At 39.2% G+C, this 21384-nt stretch overlaps 1 protein-coding gene across 1 annotated transcript in view; it reads right to left on the bottom strand.

Annotated features, from left to right (window-relative positions):
* LOC133350273 (mucin-2-like) overlaps positions 1–20951 on the bottom strand; it is a 53382-nt gene extending 32431 nt beyond the window's left edge. The window contains exons 1-17 of the mRNA XM_061564447.1: positions 20809–20951; positions 18260–18295; positions 16404–17300; positions 15504–15753; positions 14314–14431; positions 13719–13803; positions 13445–13554; positions 11686–11884; positions 10983–11108; positions 10264–10381; positions 9422–9560; positions 8755–8859; positions 8514–8583; positions 7350–7487; positions 6565–6729; positions 5741–5835; positions 2971–3097 (exon numbers count right to left, since the gene is read on the bottom strand). Of these exons, the coding sequence (XP_061420431.1) occupies positions 2971–3097; positions 5741–5835; positions 6565–6729; positions 7350–7487; positions 8514–8583; positions 8755–8859; positions 9422–9560; positions 10264–10381; positions 10983–11108; positions 11686–11884; positions 13445–13554; positions 13719–13803; positions 14314–14431; positions 15504–15753; positions 16404–17300; positions 18260–18295; positions 20809–20872 (2842 nt within the window). The 5' untranslated portion in view covers positions 20873–20951. The remainder of the gene's footprint in view (positions 1–2970; positions 3098–5740; positions 5836–6564; positions 6730–7349; positions 7488–8513; positions 8584–8754; positions 8860–9421; positions 9561–10263; positions 10382–10982; positions 11109–11685; positions 11885–13444; positions 13555–13718; positions 13804–14313; positions 14432–15503; positions 15754–16403; positions 17301–18259; positions 18296–20808) is intronic.
* Between the last annotated feature and the right edge of the window lie 433 nt (positions 20952–21384).

Below are 21384 nucleotides of genomic sequence, written 5' to 3'. Positions count from 1 at the left end.
CCCCTAGCAGTGTATGAGGTTCCAATCTCAACAGTAGAGAAGATGGAAAGAGGAGCCACGAGCTACTTAAAGAAGTGGCTCGGAGTTCCACGATGCCTTACCACCATAGGCCTCTATGGAGATGGTGTCCTCAAGCTGCCCCTCACCAGTCTAACCGAGGAATTCAAGTGTGCAAAAACCAGGCTCCAGATGACACTGAATGAATCTCGAGACCTAGTGGTGAGCAACAACGCGCCGACCTTGGCAACTGGGCGCAAATGGAGGCCAGGAAAAGCAGTCCAGGAGGCAACAGCAGCCCTCAGACATGCTGACATTGTGGGTCATGTTCAGCAAGGAAGAGGAGGCCTTGGGCTAACTAGCCGTGCTGCTTGGAGTAAGGCCACTGCACCAGAGCGGCGGAAGATGGTAGTGCAGGAAGTACGCCATCAGGAGGAGGCTGCAAGGTGGGCCAAGGCAGTCTCTCTTGCCAAACAAGGACAGTGGACTCGATGGGACAGTGTGGAGAAGAGGAAGATCAGCTGGAAGGATCTGTGGGCCATGGAAGCGAGGCGGTTGAGCTTTTCCATCAGAGCAACATATGACATCCTTCAAACACCAGTTAATCTTCACCAATGGTATGGTGAAGATCCGGACTGTGCCCTCTGTTCCATGCCAGCCAACCTCAGGCACATTCTCACAGGGTGTAAAACAAGCCTCACCCAAGGACGCTACACTTGGCGTCACAACCAAGTCCTTAAAAACCTTGCGTCCGCCCTGGAGGACAAGCGAGCTGCCACCAACTCCCTACCACCCCCAGCAGCATCACACCCCTTACGGACGACCTTTGTCCGCGAAGGGGCTAAACCACCGAAGAGCGGTTCTACACCAATAGAGCGAGACCAGCTGCGCTTGGCCCGCGACTGGAAAATGCTAGCTGACATTGGCCGGCAACTTGTGTTTCCTCCGGAGATCGCAACCACCACCCTAAGACCTGACATGGTGCTCTGGTCCCGTTCGCTCAAGAAGGTCTTCATCATTGAGCTCACAGTACCCTGGGAGGACTCAGTAGATGAGGCTTATGAGCGAAAACATCTGCGCTATGCCGATCTAGCTGCCGAAGCACGGCATCATGGCTGGAACACAGAAGTCCGACCAGTGGAGGTGGGCTGCAGAGGTTTTGTGGCAACATCTACAACCAGACTGCTTAGAGACCTGGGAATTAAGGGCCAGAGCCAGCGTTCGGCAATCAAAGCTGTATCGGAGGCGGCAGAAGGCAGCAGTCAGTGGCTCTGGATGAAGAGGAAAGACCCCAGCTGGGCCCCAAAGTGAGAGGGCCAGGAGGTATGCAGTCAACAATGCTTGACTCAGGGAGGAGGACGCCCCTGCCATGCATAGTCCCATGGGATGTTGGCTACCAACAACAAGGCAACTCCTATGACTAATTGGGAATGGGATGCAAGCGTAGGATTGATCACCCTGTCGCTGGCCGCCTTTGGGGAGGGTGTATAGTATGAAAGGCCGAAACACCCTAGGAACCAAAGGGTCACTACTGACGATGCGCTCCCCAAATTTCACCAGGCTCACTGTTCATGAACTCTTGGAAGTGCTTGCACAAAGGATAGTAACATCTCATCCTGTGTTCTTTGGAATCTGAGGGTGATCAATGTTATCTGACATTTATGATCATAAGACTCACAAGTGGTAACAATAGAAAGTACTCAGTCTTGTAGAACAGCCTTATCGTTCATAATGTTTCCTGGTACAAAATGGTATATAAAACCGGGTAGCCAGGATTCCACCCATGATGTTGCGTAAATGATGCGATGAAATGTGATACAAGAATGATTAAGAAACTTGTCAGGTTTATCAGTGCTTTCCATCATGCTGATCGCTTGCATTGAACAGTTGGATGGTTTCGCACAAAGCCAGATGAAGTAGATTCCCGAGGAATGTGCACCGTAATATAGTTTTGTATTCTGTTGTGCAATCGAGTTTTTTTGGGTTGGTAAACTCAAAAATAATAATAAACCAATGTAATTCCCCAAGCTAAAGTACGTTTAATTTCCTCCGGTGTTTTATAACATCTTTATTGACTCTTGACTTAAAGCTTTCGTGACTGCAGGAATTCATATTCACTTAGATAGGTTTAAAGAAAATAACAAAAAATAACAAAAAAACTACGACGTTTCGATTGCAACACAAGCGGTCATCATCAGGAAAAGGGGGGTTAGCTTCTAAAGACAAACTGCTTATAAAGGTTTGAAATGTGCGTAGCCCAAATTTCAGCAGCCAATGTTAATGTAAGTGGTGGGCAGTGACTGCGGCAGTGGTGGGTTTTCCACCAATCAAAGGGCTGCCAGGTAAAAATGAGCATCTTCATGTAAGATCCTCCACGGCGAGCGTGCCGAGGTGGCTATGTTTTTGTTGGGTTAGATCGCATAAATAAACTGTGTTGTTAAACCCACTACGACCCGACACAGCCAATAGTAATGTTTGTAACGTAAACAAAACATGCCAATTAGTTGTTAGTTCAGCACACCGGTGTGATGGAAAGTAAACCCACAACATTTACAATTCTGGCTGTCGCCTGAAAAGGCTGGTTGTAATTACTGGCAAAACGTCGTACTTATGGATAATATTGGTCGCGAAAGGCTACGTGTTAAACTGATATAGAATCTGTCATTGCTTACACATACTGCTATACTTGAGATTTAAATATTCACTTATACGAATGTATTGCTACGTGGTATATGAATAGCATATACTGATGAGGTGCTGCATGAAGATCTTAACATTGCTGGCATATTCTTAGGTTTTTTTCGGTAAAGTCACGTAGGTAAAAAAATTAAATTAATAAAAATAAAATAAAAATAAAAATCACATCGCTGGCATGTTACTTTCTTAAGCCAGCACAGCACTCTGCTTCGCAAGCCCGGTCAGAGGAACAACGGCCACGCGGCTCTGAGCATGCAAACGTGAAGGGAAACGTACCGCACAAGTGCTCCCTCCATCCCTCCAGGACAACGTGCTTGGAGGCACAGGCCAGAGCATAAGAGGACAGTGCAGCGCACAGGCACGCCTCGCTATCCTGGCAGCTGCACGTGTCGTAGAGGCATCTCTGTGGAGATACGCGGATGGGTGAGCACTTTCAGTTCCAGTGCTGCAGGGAGCAGGATTTTACGGGAACATATTCGCAGAAGATTTGTAATAAAATTTACGAGAATATTTAATACAGTTGTAAATGTTAGAAATAGCCTTTCCCTCCGAGGAATGACAAATGTTCCATTAGTGACTAAATTGTCAAGATAAATTTAAAAAAATCGGTATGTAATATTTTTTACTTAATCAATGGCATTGTGCTATTGGCATCGTGTCATGAGATTAAGTGTCCTTTCGGAACAGAGAAGTGCATCGTGCTGTGTTTGACGACCAGCTGTGGAAGGTGATATTATAGAATTGCTTCTAAGCTGCATTGAAGTGACGTGCTTGGGAAATGTACTTTCCAATACGCCTTGTCATAGACACATTTAGTGTATGACATCCAACATGAAGTGCTACTGCAGCGTCTCTCGGCAGATCTCTCACCCAGTGACTCAGGTGCTGCTGCGGGGTCCTACTTTCTGCCCCGCCCTCTCTCTCCCCCCGACCGCCGATACCTATATAACCTCGTGCCACGGCAGATATCTCGCCTACTTCAGCAGTTTTTTTTATTGCTGTAGTTGTCCCACCTGATGACGATTGCTTGTGTTGCGATCGAAACGTCGTGATCTATTATTTTTCTACCTACGTGACTTTACCGAAAGAACCAAAGAGTATTTAAAAAATGTTTCTAAATTTGAATGTTTTCTAATAAAGTGGAAATCCTAGTTTAATATGAATGGGGTTTTGTGTGTGTGTGTGCAGTCTATCGTCATTAGGCTGAGACCATTAAGTCACTACATTTGAGAACCCAGTTCAGTGTTCTGAGTTAGTAATACAACTGCACGTAAAGATAACATTTCTTCGTATGTTATAGAAAAATTAAATGTTTTACTTACAATAATAGTTGTTAACATTCATTCGGCAAAATTGTAAATGTATACTTGCTCCACTGTCATTTAACAAATGCTCTAAATATTATTTAAAGTATATATTTTAATATTCATATTCTTGTTTCTTTCGGTAAAGTCACGTAGAAGGGAAATAAAAAAATAATAAATAATAAAACAATAGAATTCTCACGACGTTTCGATTGCAACACAAGAAATCATCCTCCTTTTCCATCGCACTTTGTAAACATTGTCGACCATTTTTACGCTACAAATATCTCATTATTTAGGTTGGCGAGTGTCTTAGCAGTAGCACTGCCTGTGCATTTGCGATGGATATGAATAAGAGTATTGAAATCAAAATGGTAATTAGATTTTTTTTTCACGCTTTATGTTCTGCCATGATTGATGTCCTTTGCTCTTGAACGTTTTTAAAATTTCCATTGTGAGTTCCTAAAATTCACTATTGTGTAAATAATTGTACTTGTTTTTTTAATTATCTATCTACGGTACTTTACCGAAAGACCCATTAAGTATAACTAATTGTAGTCAACATATTTTTGGTTTACACATGTGTGAGTCGTGTCTATAGGGAGATGCTTAAACATGTGAAACATGTAAAGAGCTTGGTCATATTGGAACAAAACCAGACTGAATAACTAAGCATAAAGATTTTGCAAGAATTAAACATTGTTGAAAGCTGTGTAAATAAGCTTATGCTTTTTGTTTGCATCAGCAGTTATGTTGTTTAATTAGCTTAATAGTATTATGCTACGATGCATATTACATAGACGCGAACATTTCCATGGATCTAATCTGTATAAAATTAAATCGGATTTTAATAATTGCAAAATCACCATTATGTAATACTTATGAACTTAAGTAACAATAAACAACCATAGACTCGCATGAGATACATTTGCTGTTATAAAAGTAATGAAGTAATGTATGCAGAGAAAAAAGATATGTTTATTTCAGGTGGGTGCTGCATTGTGAGGTTTAGCCAAATTCTTTTAAGGAGGGTTTGGCATGTGGGAAGAAATTGGAGTACCTGCAGAAAGCCGATACATGGAGGGAGGTAACACTCAATGGTCCACAAACATAGGGACACTAAAGCTACCAACTGCAATTACTTTTCACCACTTCACAGTCCAGTGGGTTTCAGAAATTCACAATGCACGTGGTCCATTAACACTTGCTGCCAAAAGCACTGGATCACAGGCGTGCACCACTGTCTTATATTGATAATATTTTAATCGTGAATAAAACGATGACTATTGCAATTATTCCAGAATCTACTCGGTAAAATATGGTTAAAGAAAAACTATTATTCATCAATCGAATCATGATTGCTCCAATTGCTATTGAGTCTGATGTTACAAAACCTCATAACTCCTACAGCCACTCAGAATTCTACAGAATCTGATTTCAATAAAAAAAAAAAGTAACTATCTGATCTGGCAATAAGGACGTGACTCGATTTTGTTTGGCTTACATTCTGAACCATGCTAATTTGGTCCGATTATATAATTTGTTGGCTTCTGATATTTTGGAAAAAGTGAGTAGATCTGATTTCCAAACTGAACCGGATGACGCACCGCCAGTTATTATCCTTGTTTGGGTAACATTTTCCAATGCATACAACTTGTGTGCTTTTCGTTTAATGAGACTGGACAAACTCTAATGCCTCGTTAACTTACATCAGCCCCCCTGAATTCAGATGTGTGTCTGACCTTGTAGAAGGCTTCAGGGCTGACCGTCCCATGGCATGCAGAGAAGGGCCCATCAGGTGTCTTCATATTTGAGCACATGTCTTCAGCATATTGCTCTGATGAAAGGAGAAATAAAACACATTCAAATGAGTAATGACAATACTGTAATCAGCCGATTTTAATAACCCCTACTCTTCTTCCTTTGTGCAATGGATTTGTGTAACTTATACTTAATTCATACGTACATTTTACAAATTGCATGAAGTGGTGGAAGTTGGCCTAATGTGAAGCCTATTTTCACTTAAAGGAAAGTGCACAATGTGAAACAAATGTTCTACATGAGGCAACACCGTTTTTTTTTAAATGAAAGTATTGGTCAGTTAAAGCAACCAAATATCATCCATTTATCAAATTACTATCACTGGTTGAACCAGCTGTACCCAGCCTTTTTTGTAAATACCATATCGTATGGCTTTGGATACTGGTGTGGCACATTAGGACACTGGTTTCACAACCACTATTATCTGTACTGACCAACAATTGTTCACTGTGTGCATGAGTAATCGTAATTCTGCAGAATCCAGTAAATCAAGGTGTTGCACAAATACCCTTGGTTCACGGCTGGCTTGTACGTCAAGTTAAAATAAACGAGTTGAGAAAAAAATAACTCAAACAAATAGACTGGACTGAATTTTTCACTTTTTAAAGTAAACAACAACGTTTTTTTAAAGAATGCACTGAGTCCAGCAGGACACGGGTCATTAGCAACGTGTGAATACGCGCAAAGTCAGCTGTCCAAAACATCAACAACGTAGGATTGACTTTTCTAGGTGTGGTTTACTCACTGTGGTTTAGGCTGAGCATGCAGGGTTCCTCTGTGCTCTCAGTCGGGGATGGGCAAGTGTTCTGGGCTTTCCATGAGTTTGCAAAAGAAATGGCTGTGCCTTCAATCAACCCATTGCTCGTCTTGAAGTCGTCGCATTGTATGCCATTGTAATCTCCACAGAGACCTGAAACGCCACAACTGTTACACGGATATGTTTGCCATGCACATCATCGTGTGAATATTTGCAATACAATGCTCAGTCCTGGTCTCTTTATCGTAGCTAGCAGCCAAAGTTAAAATGAACAAGGGGCAACAATCACGCATATATATGGGTTCTGTAATGCCTTCCAGCATACGTTTGTCCTCGGAATTTGTATTATTATTATCAATAAGTAAGCCATTGGCTAAGCAATCAGTGTAAAAATCATTTGCATATTTGCATAGAGTACTTGTACTAGTTTGTGACTGTAAAATGTAAGACAATCCTTTTATCAATTTGGCCAGTTGTCTATAAGGTGTCAGAACAAAGTTATGCTGAAATTACATTTATATTGGATCATAATTTAAAAAAAGTTATTGTTACCCCGTGTTACAGACGGGGTGGACAGAGCTAATGCGTGAACGCTTTCAAGCTTAGTTAAAAAGCATTTAAAAGGCTACTTTGAAAAACTAAGTGTTCGCAGCTGTTTCTGCAGGTTAAAGCCCAGTACAAGATGTTCCACATAGCGTTCGAAGTCATCCGGGAGGGGTTTTTTGCGCACGACAAAGTGTTCTCAGTGTTGCTGAAGCATTCTTCGTGCGTACCACAGGTGGCCGTCTGGAATGAAGGATCCAGTGTGAGATACACCTGCATCACTGGAGAAAGCTGAACGAGCAAATTCACCCCGATACTCGTGTGCAGATGGATGTAGAATGACGATTGATAAAATATTGTGATGGCGTCTGGCACAAAGAAAAACGATAATTATATATACAGAGTAAGTTATTTGTTAGCAACAAAATTGGTATGAAAATATTCAGAACTGTCACAATGTACACCGTATAAAACATGTTGTTTGAATAGAAAAGTAGGTCACTGTTGCCTGCAATCCCACATTTTAACATTTTATGTTATTCTTAAACAGATATAACATGTACATGCACCTGTTGTACCAAAACATATATATATAAACATTTGCACATTATCACTAATAAATTATATTGCAAGTTCTTAATATCAGGTAACATTTACACATTTAAAATGGAAAGAAAATTATGCATAAACGTTTGTTAAAATACTGTGATGCAGAGGAACATATTTGTGAATAAACAAAGCAAATGACATCAGGCAATAGTTGTTCGTGCATCATTTTAATATGCAGAGTTTAATAAGCAGAGTTTAATGTGCAGTATTCAATTTCAAACTAGTTTTGACGTTGCTACATGGATGTACTGTGCTTCACTTGATGAACATATTGAATTCTGACTGGCACACATTTGTACATTTATTAAACTATTTACTTCACTAGTTTATGCTTTCTTGCCAGGAATAAATGAGTGAATCTACTGGCTAAGTATCCCTTACTGTCAGTATGATGGAGTGAAATTAATAACTATAACAATCGATGGACCTTTGTCAATCCAATGTTGGATAAGGCCCTCTCCAGGACATGTTGGCTATGGAAAGGTTGTTTGACCATACTTCACCCCACTGGTCGTGGTGTAGGTTTGTGAAGGAGTCCTAGGACTGTTTAGATGTCACTTTCCACCGATGCTAGCCGTGGAAGGAAAACAAACTCAGGTTGTCGGGTTGTACAGTATTAATTTCTTTCGCACAGTACGTAGCCAACCGTGCTACTCAGAGGGGGGAGTTCATAACAGTGTACCAACTACTATGCCACTACCTTCCCTATAATAGCATTATGCATACATAATAATTGTATATATATATCGTAGTGTGTGTGTTTTATTAGCCATGGCATTACTTACTGGAATCATACGGCAGATTGACTTCAACATCATTTACAGAAACCTCTCCGGAATCGGAGATCATTATTTTCTAAAATAAAGAAATAATAACAAATTGCATGAGCATTACGTCGACTCATTTGTACATTTGTATATAACAAAATAAACCACGAGTACGTTTAAAAAAACATTTTACATGAACTGCTCTATAGCTAAAATAAGAAAAATGTGCACTTATAATAGTGACTAGAGATTCTCTCACCAGGTCATTTCTCCCCAGAATCAGGGCCAGTGACTTCAAACAGGTGTTCTTGGTTTCACAGGGTTTGAGTTTGACCATCAGATTGAAGAGATGTGTTCTACAGTCCTGGAAACAAATGACAGAGCGTTGTCGACAGCATGAATACAAAGAGGTAAAAAGACGTTACGTTGTGCTTGTAAACCTATGATCAGGGTCGTTTATAGTTTCTGATTGAACCCCTTCGACGGTTTTCAAAAAGGAAACAGTTAATTTATGTTTTTACTTTCTGATGTTTTAATTTTTGGAAGGCATGGTCATCATCAAGAGTGTTTAACTTTGCTAAGTGATATATCATCATTGTCAGGTACCAACACATTGTGACACATGTTCCCGAAGAGAACGTGTTTATTTTGGGAACTGTTGTCACAGCCTCTCTGATTTGTTTTCAGGCGGGTGTGTTGTTTGGCAAGACGCTTCTCACATTACACTCAAATTTCCCTGAAAAAATATCCTTACAATTTGGAACTGAATCAGGTCCTAGATAATCTCCAAGCATGTGGAGAAAAAATTCAGAACATCACACTGAACAATACGCAGCATAACAGCAAATTACATCGGACAGCTACACAGCACAACTGTGAAAACATACAAAGTAGAATGCCGAAGGTTGTTGACAAGTCCTACTCACCATTGCCATGAAGTAGTAGCAGTCTCCGTGGAATGTGAAATGATTTTGATCAAACGTTTTGATGTGTGAGCCTCCTTCCAATGCACACGTTCGTGGACAAGGCTGCTCCTCGCAGTTCCAAACTCCTCCGCGGCAGACGCTTTAAGGAAAGAAAAACACAGACAATACATTAATGTAGAAGTAAGGCGTTAACAATTTATTAATTTAACATGTTGGAAAGATTAGATGTATTAAATAGTGCAGGTTTTTTTAAAACAAATCTTCACGTACATGTGTTTTGTGAACCAATTGCCGTACTGTAAAATCTTCACATTCTCAAATATACATTTAGGGTTGATGGAAAATAGATATAATAGGTGGTTGGATGGCTCAGGGGTCATAGCATTGAGACAGAACTGCTGAGATCCTACATTCAAGTCTGTGCCGTCACCACTGATTAAACTGGGATATTTAATAACGTGCTTCAATCGCATCAGCCTAGTCAAACAGAACTATACAAAACAAACCAATACATTGATTTAGATTTTAGACTACATTTTTATAACGTTCCAGCCTTCCTAATTTCAAATTATATGTATTATTTGGTGTTATGAAAGGATTCACTGTCATGAAATAAAGTTATCTCTGCAGCAGGGCACAAAGACAACTGCAGCCACATCTTGTTTCGATGAAATAAATGTCACTGGAAGGGATCTCAGAAGCCATTCTAGAAAATCTGGTTCTGCATGCTGTTCCCTAACACATGGGCGGTGATGCTTGCTCTGCGAGAGTTAGAAATGGTTATTGCATCTCGAGACTTGACACCGATGCATTTTGGGAAAAGACAAAATGATCTCACTCACCAGTCCTGGCAATCCTGGTGCAGTATTTCACCAGCATTATAGGTGTGTTTGTTAAACACACAGGAACATTCTTCCAGTGGTATGCAGCCCTTGCCAGTCAAGTCATCCCATATTGTTCCTTGCATAGAAAACGAAGGTAAACAATTTGTCATTGTGTCATAATAATAGGCAGTCACCTCGAGTCCTGGAGAGGTCATATCAAGATTGTCATTTAATTTTGTCTTCGAAATGTATTATATACCTCTTGAGAATTCTTTAGAACTAGCTTACGTGCTTGTTTTTTTAAGTGGGAAGTCTTTTTTTGGAAATCGTAATATCCTGTAATTGGAAAATGTAAAATAATTACTCTTTGCTTTGTGAACTATGCTGTTATGTAATAAAGTTTAAAGTTAATATCAATGCTGTGGATCTGTTGGGGCATTGTTGCCATTTCATAAGATGTTAGTTATTTTATTGCGTAAAAAATTCAGATACATTTCAAGTAGTTGGCATTAATTTCAGTTTTCACCATCATAGGGAGCTCATTTAATAAGAAGATTGATATTTTAACATTGCGATCATGTGTGAATAACTAACCAATTACACAATAACTCACAAACTGTCTTACGTTGCATGCATACTTTTTATAGCAGAAAATATCTGAAACGTCCGTGCTATTCACCGCATATTAACTGAATGGGAAACAATACATAAATGAATGAACGTGCAGGGAAGCATACCTCTTGGACAGAAGCAGCCTGGCACACATTCGTCGAAGCACATGTTGCTTAGGCTTGGCTGAGAGCAGCTGTTGGGACATGGAATGCCACACTCCTGGTAGATCTTCCCAGGAAGACACTCAGGTGCTGCACCACAAGTCAGACAAGCAACAAAGATCCCAGTGATTTTACATTTGCATTACTTACAGGCCATTTATGATGTGAAATATGGTGCGTATGTACATTGCGATGTACATGTCTATTTTAGTTGGATAAATAACTGTGATGACTCAAATGGATAAACTCCATCCCAAGCAATGCAATAAATTTTTTAGGTTAGTTGTTCGTTCAGTAAGACACAGTTGGGTCAAGAGAACAATTCTTTAATAACCTGTGGGCTTCTTTAAACTTTAGGGGAAATGATCACAAATTAATATTCTTAATGTGTGCATTAATTGCACGTAACTATATATATGACGATGTAGTAATGTATTAGTGTGGTTTAAATATATATACAATTATATATAAACCACACTGAGTTTCTTGGCTCTAAACTCTAAAGGGTTCTGCTTTTGGCATGTTTGGCCGAATGAAAACCACATTTCCTGGAAAACATAGATGTTGCTAAGGTTATAGAGACGTCCAAATGTATCCTACAGAAATACTCACTTATGCCAGCTTGTTTTCACAGCGCAAAGTTGCGCTGCACAGAAACGTAACTCACTTGTGTTTCTCCAGTTCCCAGGTGTCCCGCCGATGCTCCTGCACTCTCTGGAGTACTCCTCCACTGTGCCAAAGTCTGGGCAATCAGATGTGCAGCTGCACTGATCGACGATGCATGCCCCGATGTACGGGCGAACGTCAAGCCGTGCATGGCAGTCAGCGAACTCTGGCGTGTTCAGGACTAACTCGCACAGAGATTCCTAACAACAAAAAATAAAGGTGCACAGTCGAGTAACAGGTCCAGTCGAGATGTCACCGTTGATGCCACCACACACCCAGCCATCACTTCCTGCAAAGATCCCCGCGCAAGATTCCACAGCTGTTGCAAGTTGACACCTGTCCTCCAAGGCCTCTGGCCAATTGTACAACATTCCCCAAGTGAAATTTCCCCTTGGTGCACACTGCTTTGGTTTGAAATTCAGAGATAATATCACGTGAAATATGGTATGCCACTGATCGCTGCTCTTAAGGTCGCCTCCGGCTTAGCAACTTGACGATATTTTGGCAATGACAAAAGCACGTAATATGTAATATTATTGAAGCCAAATATATTTGCCAAGGAATGAAAACTTACAGTTGCTTTTTAAAAATAAAAGTAAAAAGATGTACAAAAATGTGTATAATATCGTACATTTCCTGCAGATACATGTTCATTACATGGTCACTTTGAAGCCCCATGATACGAACAATCTTCCACATTAACCACTCTTCTCCATTAACTTGGAAATTGGATAATAAACGTTGTACACATCTGTTAACAGATCTTCACTCGACGAAGGGCATAATTGCCCTTCTGTATTTTTAAAATTATAATAATAACGTAATATTTATACAATAATTACAGATATGTATACAAGGAGGGAATAGTGGCACGGTTGTTAGCACACTGCACTATGAAGCCGAGGACTGGAGTTTAATTCCTGGCCATGGATAACACAAGTGGAAAGTTATAACCTGTGCTAACCTGCATGGTGGAAGATTGGTTAAGCAACCCGTATTATCTTCTTGGTTCTTTCGGTAAAGTCACGTAGAAGGGAAATAATAAAATAATAAAAATAAAACATAATAAAATAATTCTCACGACGTTTCGGAGGCAACACAAGCTTCCGTCTTCAGGTGGAACCGTCACACACCTGAAGACGGAAGCTTGTGTTGCCTCCGAAACGTCGTGAGAATGATTTTATTATGTTTTATTTTAATTAACATAATAAATAATTCCCACGACGTTTCGGAGGCAACACAAGCTTTCGTCTTCAGGAGGAACTGTCACAGCACGATAGCTGTATCAAGTACTTGCTTGATCAAGTACTTACTTGATACAGATATCGTGCTGTGACGGTTCCACCTGAAGACGGAAGCTTGTGTTGCCTCCGAAACGTCGTGAGAATTATTTTATTATGTTTAATTTATTTTATTTTATTATTTCCCTTCTACTTGCCTTTACCGAAAGAACCAAGAAGATGAATCCCTGCAGTCACGAAAGCTTTAAATCGAAATTCAACCCGTATTAATGACATGGCATGAATAAACATTTATGCAGCACTGGCTTGACAGAGGGCTGTGCATTATTATTTCACAATTACTACAAAGCTGTAATCATAATATTCTTCTTCTTCTGGCTTCATTTTATTTGAAGCTGGTCAGCAGGAATGCGCGGGGGGAGGGATTTGGGAGGTTGGGGTTTGAAGAGCCTGGATTTTCCAGGTACCCCCACACTTTAAACAGTAAAATGTTAGCTAAGCGATTGACGCCAGACGTACGTGCATGCTGCAGTCATCAGGAGTTGGCGGCTGTTCTACTTGGTCGCACTGCACCATTGGATCATAGTATTTATTATTCAGTGCATATTCAGCCACGGAGAGAATTCCACCTGAACAAAAAAAAGAGCATGAAAACCACCACAATGCTTCATAAAATTTGTGTCTGTAAACATGGACTTTTCAGGGGAGGAAATCACGTTTGTAAAAACGATCATCATCATCAACCATCATCAATTCGCTGGTGGTTGAAGGGACAGATTAAAATGATTCTCACCTTTAAATTCGTGATATTCTGCATCGCCGTTGTAGTCTCCGCACAGCCCGCATGTTTTGTTTCTGTAGGACTCCGTGACTTGTAGCTAAAACATAAAATGCCAAACGTTAAATTTAAATGTTGCTCTCCTCCACCTATTTATTGCATTTGCAGCAAAGGCACAGGGCGGGGGAATGTGTCAACTAATAAACCAGCAACAACATGCCACTTTTTACTGTTTGTGTGAAATGGAATTTTTACGTCGTCCTCATAACTTGTTTTTACTACGTGTAAAACAAACACAAATAAAATATTTTAAAATATGAGTGTTTATTTTTTTTTATAAATTACTTATTTTAGCATTGCATCCATGTAGAGTAGATATTTTATCGCAGTTGTGTTTTGCCTTCTCTAAACGTGCATTTATTTAAAGTGATTTATTACAAAAACATTATATTTACGGTATGACTTGCCAATTCCTATACAGACAACTGGGAAATTATATTTTTATTGTAAAATCTGTAACTGTCCGAACAAAGACACACACCGATGCGTGAACATGAAATCATATATGTGGATACAGTATGAATGTGCAAAAGGCATGATGTGCTCGTACCAGTAGAGAATCTTTCTTGTTCCAAAAAAGTTTGAAGCCAATATTGGTAGCTGCTATTTTAACGTCATCACCCAGCGCTATTATTTGAATTCCATACTGGTTAAAAGGAAGTTCTTGTCTGAAATAGAATATGGAGAAAAATAATGTAATACATTCAAAACATGAGCAGTTCAAACGCAACTAATGTATCTGTACATAAAATGTCAGTTACAATGGGCTTGCATAACAAGGAGTCCCGGGTGACTGTATTACTGTTGTCATGCTTGCTACCTTCAACATTGCCAGTGAGAGCACAAAATGAACTATTCATAGCAATAGTATAAGATATAATTTTGGAAAATCTTATTGAAGAAATAAAGGCATTAAAATATATGGAGAAAGTATGAACTGTCTTGGATTTGTTTAGATCGATGTAAATTAACTGCAGGAAAAACTTTACAAAACCAAGATGAAAAGCTGGACTCGGGATAAATATGCGCAAAACGAAAGTAAGGTACAACATGTCTGCTGAACAAAAGTATTGTTGGAGTGGCTCCCCTGGAAAACACAGCAGAGTATGAATACCTAGGGTAGTTATTGAGGCAGGGCGGAGATCAAAATAAAGAAACAAAGAGGTGAGGGAGAACAGAGTTTGTAAAATTATATTTTATAATAAAAAGCAAAAGGGAAATGACATGGATTAGAAACAGGACACTGGCAAAAAAGGGGACACTGATAGAAAAAGGAACATAAATCAGAGATGAAGTACAATTAGAGACTTGACAGTGAAGGAAAGGGAGGGGGGAGGGCTCGTGCTGGATGCATCACTGCAATGCATCTTCTTTGATGGACGAGATTGCTGATGGAATGGCACCCAAAGGAGAGAATACGCCTAAGAGGGTGACTGCCACCGAAATAGAATGATGAGATTAGCTAATGTGCAGTTAGAAGGTTGAATCATGCCAATACACGACCGTGAGAGATGGGGACAGTGTAGGGGGGCCTTCATCTACCAGTGGACAGATCATGATCACTGATGGTGATCATGGGGTGACTCTTAATGGATATTATGTGGGCACTGTGAGCTATTACCAATCGAACTTAAACTCCTGAATTGCATGTAACATCTTTAATGGTTATAACTAATTATACTACTTTCGTGTTATATAGCGTAATTCATGCCAACAGCATCCCACAACTGCACTGATTACCTCTCTTTGTTTACAGCCGCCCCCTCTGCAGACAAATCAATGTTGATATCAATGATCGATATGTTGATGCTGCTAATTATTTGAGGGTTGTTCACGGATCGCCGAATTATAACGTTGAAATTTGGCGTGTTGTCCTTGCAGTTCGAAGCGAAGAGGTAGTTGCAGCTAATGCCGAGGTCAAAAAACTTCCCATCAAATGTTTTGAAGTGATTTTGTCCCCAGGTACTGCAGACAGGGGTCTGTATCGGAGCTGCAGACAAACAACAACAACATCATCAGATGATTGTGCACTACAATGATAAGCGACCTCATCTTCAAACAAGACAGAAGCACAGAAATATAAGCTTTTCAGAAAATGTAATTGTTTTGGAAATGTGTATATGTTCGTTTATAGGTTTAAATGCCTAAATACAAGCAAGTTAACAGAATTGCATAGTACGAACATCACAATGACGGAGATGATATGCAGCAATTAAGGTGGTTACTAAGAGTAAACATTCTAAATATTCTTTCGAACAGCCTTTGGCAATCCACTGCTGCATGAAGATCTCCCCCACGACGTGTCAGTCATGGGTGTTGTTTTAACCATACTTCACCACAATGGTCAGTGCAAGTTGGTGAATGTGGTGAAGGGAGGGAGCATCACCAGTTTAGATATCACTCGCCACTGTTGTTAGCCATGGTCAGAAATCAAACTCAAGTTTCTGGGGTCGTAACACAGTACACGAATCACTGTAGCACCGCTCCTCTATGATAGTAAATATTTTAATCTCAATTCCATAATTTTACGATTTAAAAAAATCACTCTTGTTGCCAAGCAACAACGGCTAAAATGTCCATAATTTTAATGCTGCAGCAGAAATAAGAACAACATGTTAATTGTGGGTGAGCATAACTCACGGATTATTATCGGTGGTGTCACCACGGGAGTTGCTGTTGTAGTTCTTGAAGGAGAATGTGTTGTGAAAAAATCACCAGAACCCCCGTCTTCACCGCTTCCTTCTGTTGTCGGACGAACTGTGCTCAATCCATCATAGTGACCACTGCCAGAACCATCAAATTCACCAAAGCCGTCTGGAGCTGGAGTGTAATGTCCCGATCCTTCAACCGCATCAACATCATTATCATCTTTATCAGAGCTGCTGTCTTCTTTCGCTGGATCGTTCTTGGAGCCTGTACCGGTAGATTCATTGGAGTCCTTCATTTTCTTCTTGCTGCCTTTGCTTGCCGACTCACCAGATTCTTCCTTGGATTCGTGGGATTGCTTGGACTCTTCAGATGAGTGCCCTTTGCCAGGGCCTTTGTTCTTGGGCTTTTTATCTTTTCTACCTTTGCCGGATGGCTCATCAGACTCTTCCTTGGATTCGTGGGATTGCTTGACCTCTTCAGACGAGTCCTCTTTGCCAGGGCCTTTGTTCTTGGGCTTTTTATCTTTTCTACCTTTGCCGGATGGCTCATCAGACTCTTCCTTGGATTCGTGGGATTGCTTGACCTCTTCAGACGAGTCCTCTTTGCCAGGGCCTTTGTTCTTGGGCTTTTTATCTTTTCTACCTTTGCCGGACTGCTCATCAGACTCTTCCTTGGATTCGTGGGGTTCTTTCTTGTTTTTCTCCGAGCTCTGGACCACAAGGTGTGGCTTTGGTGGCACAACTCTAACAGGGGTTGTTGTTGTTCGCGACATGACATAGAGGCTCAACCGCTTTAAATCGGATTCCAATTTATCGGGGTCAATAAAGTCGGATTGAGAACGTGCTTTCTGATATCCCAGTATAGATCGTTTCCCTTGTGCCACAAAAGCTGAAAAAAGTAAATAGGGATAACAATTGTGTTCAGATTTGATAATGAACCAAAATCAGCACTTCACATGAGTCATTTAAATAGATTATTAAGTTTACGTGACTTCAAGCAGTGCCCCTTTAGTGATTGCTTTTCAAGTGAGTGAACTCTAAACAGCATGACATTACCACTTACTGGATAATTAAGTACATTGTATCTTTCTAATTGGCTTTCTGAATAAATTGCTTTGTACATTTTAATCATTGAAAGCTGTGGTTGCTCAAAAAATAATACAAAAATAACTAGCCAGACAATTATTTTTTTAGCAGCGTGTGCTTGAACTGTGACACAGAAAATAGTAAAATACCAATATGCACATTATTTTCTGGTGATGGAAATAGCTAATAAAGATACATGAGTATAACACGTGCTGCATTTATGCTGAGTTAGCTCAAATGTAGTCGTTAAACATACAATAGATATGACCATCATTAGACCTCCTTTCCCAGTACCAAAATATAATAATAGGGGTTTTCCCCTTTTTTCTGGCAACAAAACTGAAACATTTTTACGAGGATTCACGTCTGCATTAACCACAATACTTGCAGTCAAAATGCAAACAAAAAACACACTATGATAAAATATGCATTGTCCTTGAAACTGACCGTGCATATATTATCATAGTGGTTTTTTTGCATTTTGACTGCAAGTATTATGGTTAATGCAGACATGAATCCTTGTAAAAAGGTTTCAGTTTTGTTGCCAGAAAAAAGGGGAAAAACCCTATTATTAAGATATGACCATGTTTACTAAAAACTTTGTGTGTAAAAGTAATTTTTCCGCACACCAGAATTTCACGTGAAACAGGCATTCCTTCGCAGAACTAATTTATAACACACTTTAAGTTAAAAACTTTTGATGATTTCATAAATTAGCATTACCAAGTGTTACATACACAAATACATCATTTGCTCACTTACGTTGTTGAGGAATAAGCTCTTCGGATGATATATCATCTAGAAAAAACAAAATAGCATTGATGTCCATGGTTAATAACATAATCAATACTTTGTCGACAACATTAAATGGGTATGTTATAAATGCAAATGAACAGTAGCAAGTAATGTTTTCTTAATTTTTGTGGCATGTTCTGCAAAATCAAATGTAACCATGAGGATAAACAATGGTGATGCAACTAACTTGAATAATTACAGACCCATTAGCTTCTTGTCACATAAATAAAAGTTTTCATTTCTGCTATTAATTGTTTCTAGCTGCAATTTCCATTCACATTCAAAGTGGAAACACGTGGATCAGGGAATAATCAATATGTTTTAATTTTAAGGAGAGCAAGCAGGATGGGTAGGGCAAGTCTCTTGGAGAGATGATGGTCACTGGTTGAGACTAAGGATGAAATGATAATTCTAGATTTGAAGTTTTCCTGACTGCAAGGATCCATACTCTTTGGTTTTTTTTCTCAGTAAAGTCACGTAGGTGAAAACAAAATGAAGCTTAAATGTAAGTAAAATAAGGAAATAAATAAGGTACCATATAGTGCAATGTGTGGTAGCATATTTGCTTAACTGAACGGTGTTCTGCTAACTAATGTGAACATTGTCTTATTTTTATATTTTGCAAGGGAGATTATTGGGTCAGGGTGGCTCAACAACAGGTGACTTGTGCTCCTCACCTCAACATGTTTCTTCCATATTCTTAGGTTTTTTTCGGTAAAGTCACGTAGGTAAAAAATTAAAATTAATCAAAGTAAAGTAATTTTACAAAAAAACTTTTATTTATTAAAAATTTTAACCTACGTGACTTTACCGAAAAAACCCAAGAATATGAATCCTTGAAGTCACGAAAGCTTCAAATCTAGAATGTTTCTTCCATTCACAAAAATGCCCTCAAAAGCCCACCGTGCTGGTAATGTGGGTATCTGATGCCTGGGTGCGGTCTAAACCATGTTAACTTTTGTTTGTTTCGTCCCCCCGTTAAAACGCAGTTTTATTGAGGTTTTATGGAACCTCAGGAGCAGATTGCAAATCTTGCGGTCAGTCGGGACCTCGAGTTAATACGGTCAGTCGCACAAATCGTTGCACAATTTATTGCGACGGCAAAGCTAAAGGTTTCAACCATGAATTAAAGTATGCACTGCGTGTACACAAAGTTGACATTTGTTGTTTTCATGTTGTGATGGCTTTTCTCGCCATTTACATATTTGAACCAAAGCTGAAATACGATTTTTTAAAAAATAACCTGCAGATAGATATATTTCAATGGGCAGATTGAGCTGGAGAGAACTTGTTCTACCTGCTTAGACTGAACGCCCGATTAACCGTCAGTTATGCAGTGTGAGTGAGCCCTAATCCTGTCAAGGAATCTTCCTCATGTTTCTTGCAAATTCATTATTTAATATATTCTAAAAGCCCCTTTATAGGACGAGCATGGTCTATTTAAAAAAAAGAAAGCACTTGACTGCCTTAAAAAAATCGAATGTATTTCAGTTTTGCCTGCAACACTATGTTGTTAGGTACGTCTCAGATGAGTGAAGAGTCACAATGCTGAGCCCTGCTTGGAGATGGATAAGTGAAACTGTTGAGCCAAGGCATCCATAACCTACTTTTGGCATTGCATTGTGTCAAGGTAAATCCTCAGACAAATATAACCTTTGTAGGTAAGCATCTTGGACATTATTGGAAAAAGTAGTATATGCAAAATGTATTTTCAAGAGTCATTGCTGGAATATGTGATATTACTCATTTAAATGTATCAATGAAATGTGATAATTGTGTGATGTTAGTCATATTGATGCATAAGCCCGCATACTTAATATAATTATTTGTTTAAGGTATACTTTACATTTAACATTATGCAAATTGTATTACCAGGAATTATTTAACAATATCCAGAATAACAATAAAAATAGAAAAAGTACCGGTAAATACTGAAAAATAAAACTGATGGAAACCCAAAACTGTGTTAGTTTTTTTTTATTTTTTCCATTGTTTTAATTATAAATGTATGTATGTACGTATGTATGCCAAGATGTTCATATTAACAAAAATTCTCACATTCTCAATAAGTATAACAATCGCTTTATATATATATACAAAACGCCATTGTTTGAAAAGATAAACTTTGATTAAAAAAATACTGACCGATATTATTCTACCTGCAGAAATTCTAAATTGTAGAGGTATTACACTTACAGTAATTGCTTTTTTTTCATTTGCATTCTAGCAGAAGTTGCATTTTTAAACTTTCTATCAATCGCTATAATCACAATTCAACAATTGCTCAACACCGATTCGGCTCTTTAATTTCCCCACAAATGCAAGTGAACGGTGTTATATACATGAATATAGCAATTGCTAATGTCTGTATTGTTCGGCTGTGAAATCCCACAACTCAAACTGTTAACCGTTGTTACCATTAAAACAAGTAACTTAATCACAATTATGAGAAAGATGTTTACCATGTAAATATTGCAAAAATACGAATTCTCAGATTTGAGACATTTTCTGCCCACCTTCATTTGTGCTGGCAGCTTGGATGAATGAAAGACAACAAACCAGCAAGTAGATTTGCTTCATCTTCTCCGCACCACCGAGGGACTTACTCAAGCCTCTGAGATCACACCCTTTGCCACAGCACTCTGGTGACGGCCGGTCACTGCAAGAGGGTGTTGTGAGCAGAGAAGGAATCCCCTTTATATAGACAGACGGCACATTGTTTTTCAAAAGTTAGATCAGATTACGAACTTGTTGTGCAATTGACGTTAACACATAGCATAATTGGTGGGGGGTTTTCACCATTTGAACATACTAGCTCTGCATACTGATCTTTAGCCGTAGATTATAAAATTGCACTTAAAGGGATATATACATAAACTCATAGGGAAATCGAAAATTACTTTTTTTAAATCAAAGGAAAAGCTGAAATTGGGAACTTTTAACATCTCAACACAAGCTAACAGATTGACAGGGCTGCAGATATGCGTCGATGAATTTCTATGGCATTATGTCTCTATTAACATAGATTTTTTTTCCCATCTAGGCTACAAGGGTTTATGTTTACTGAACTTTTTTTTTACATCCCCCTGTAT

Source organism: Lethenteron reissneri, chromosome 33 (assembly GCF_015708825.2).
Source record: "Lethenteron reissneri isolate LAM-NWPU_2019-01 chromosome 33, ASM1570882v1, whole genome shotgun sequence".
In the NCBI taxonomy this organism is placed as follows: domain Eukaryota; kingdom Metazoa; phylum Chordata; class Hyperoartia; order Petromyzontiformes; family Petromyzontidae; genus Lethenteron; species Lethenteron reissneri.
Note: the sequence above shows the minus strand (reverse complement) of the source record. Positions and strands in the feature narration are given on the sequence as shown.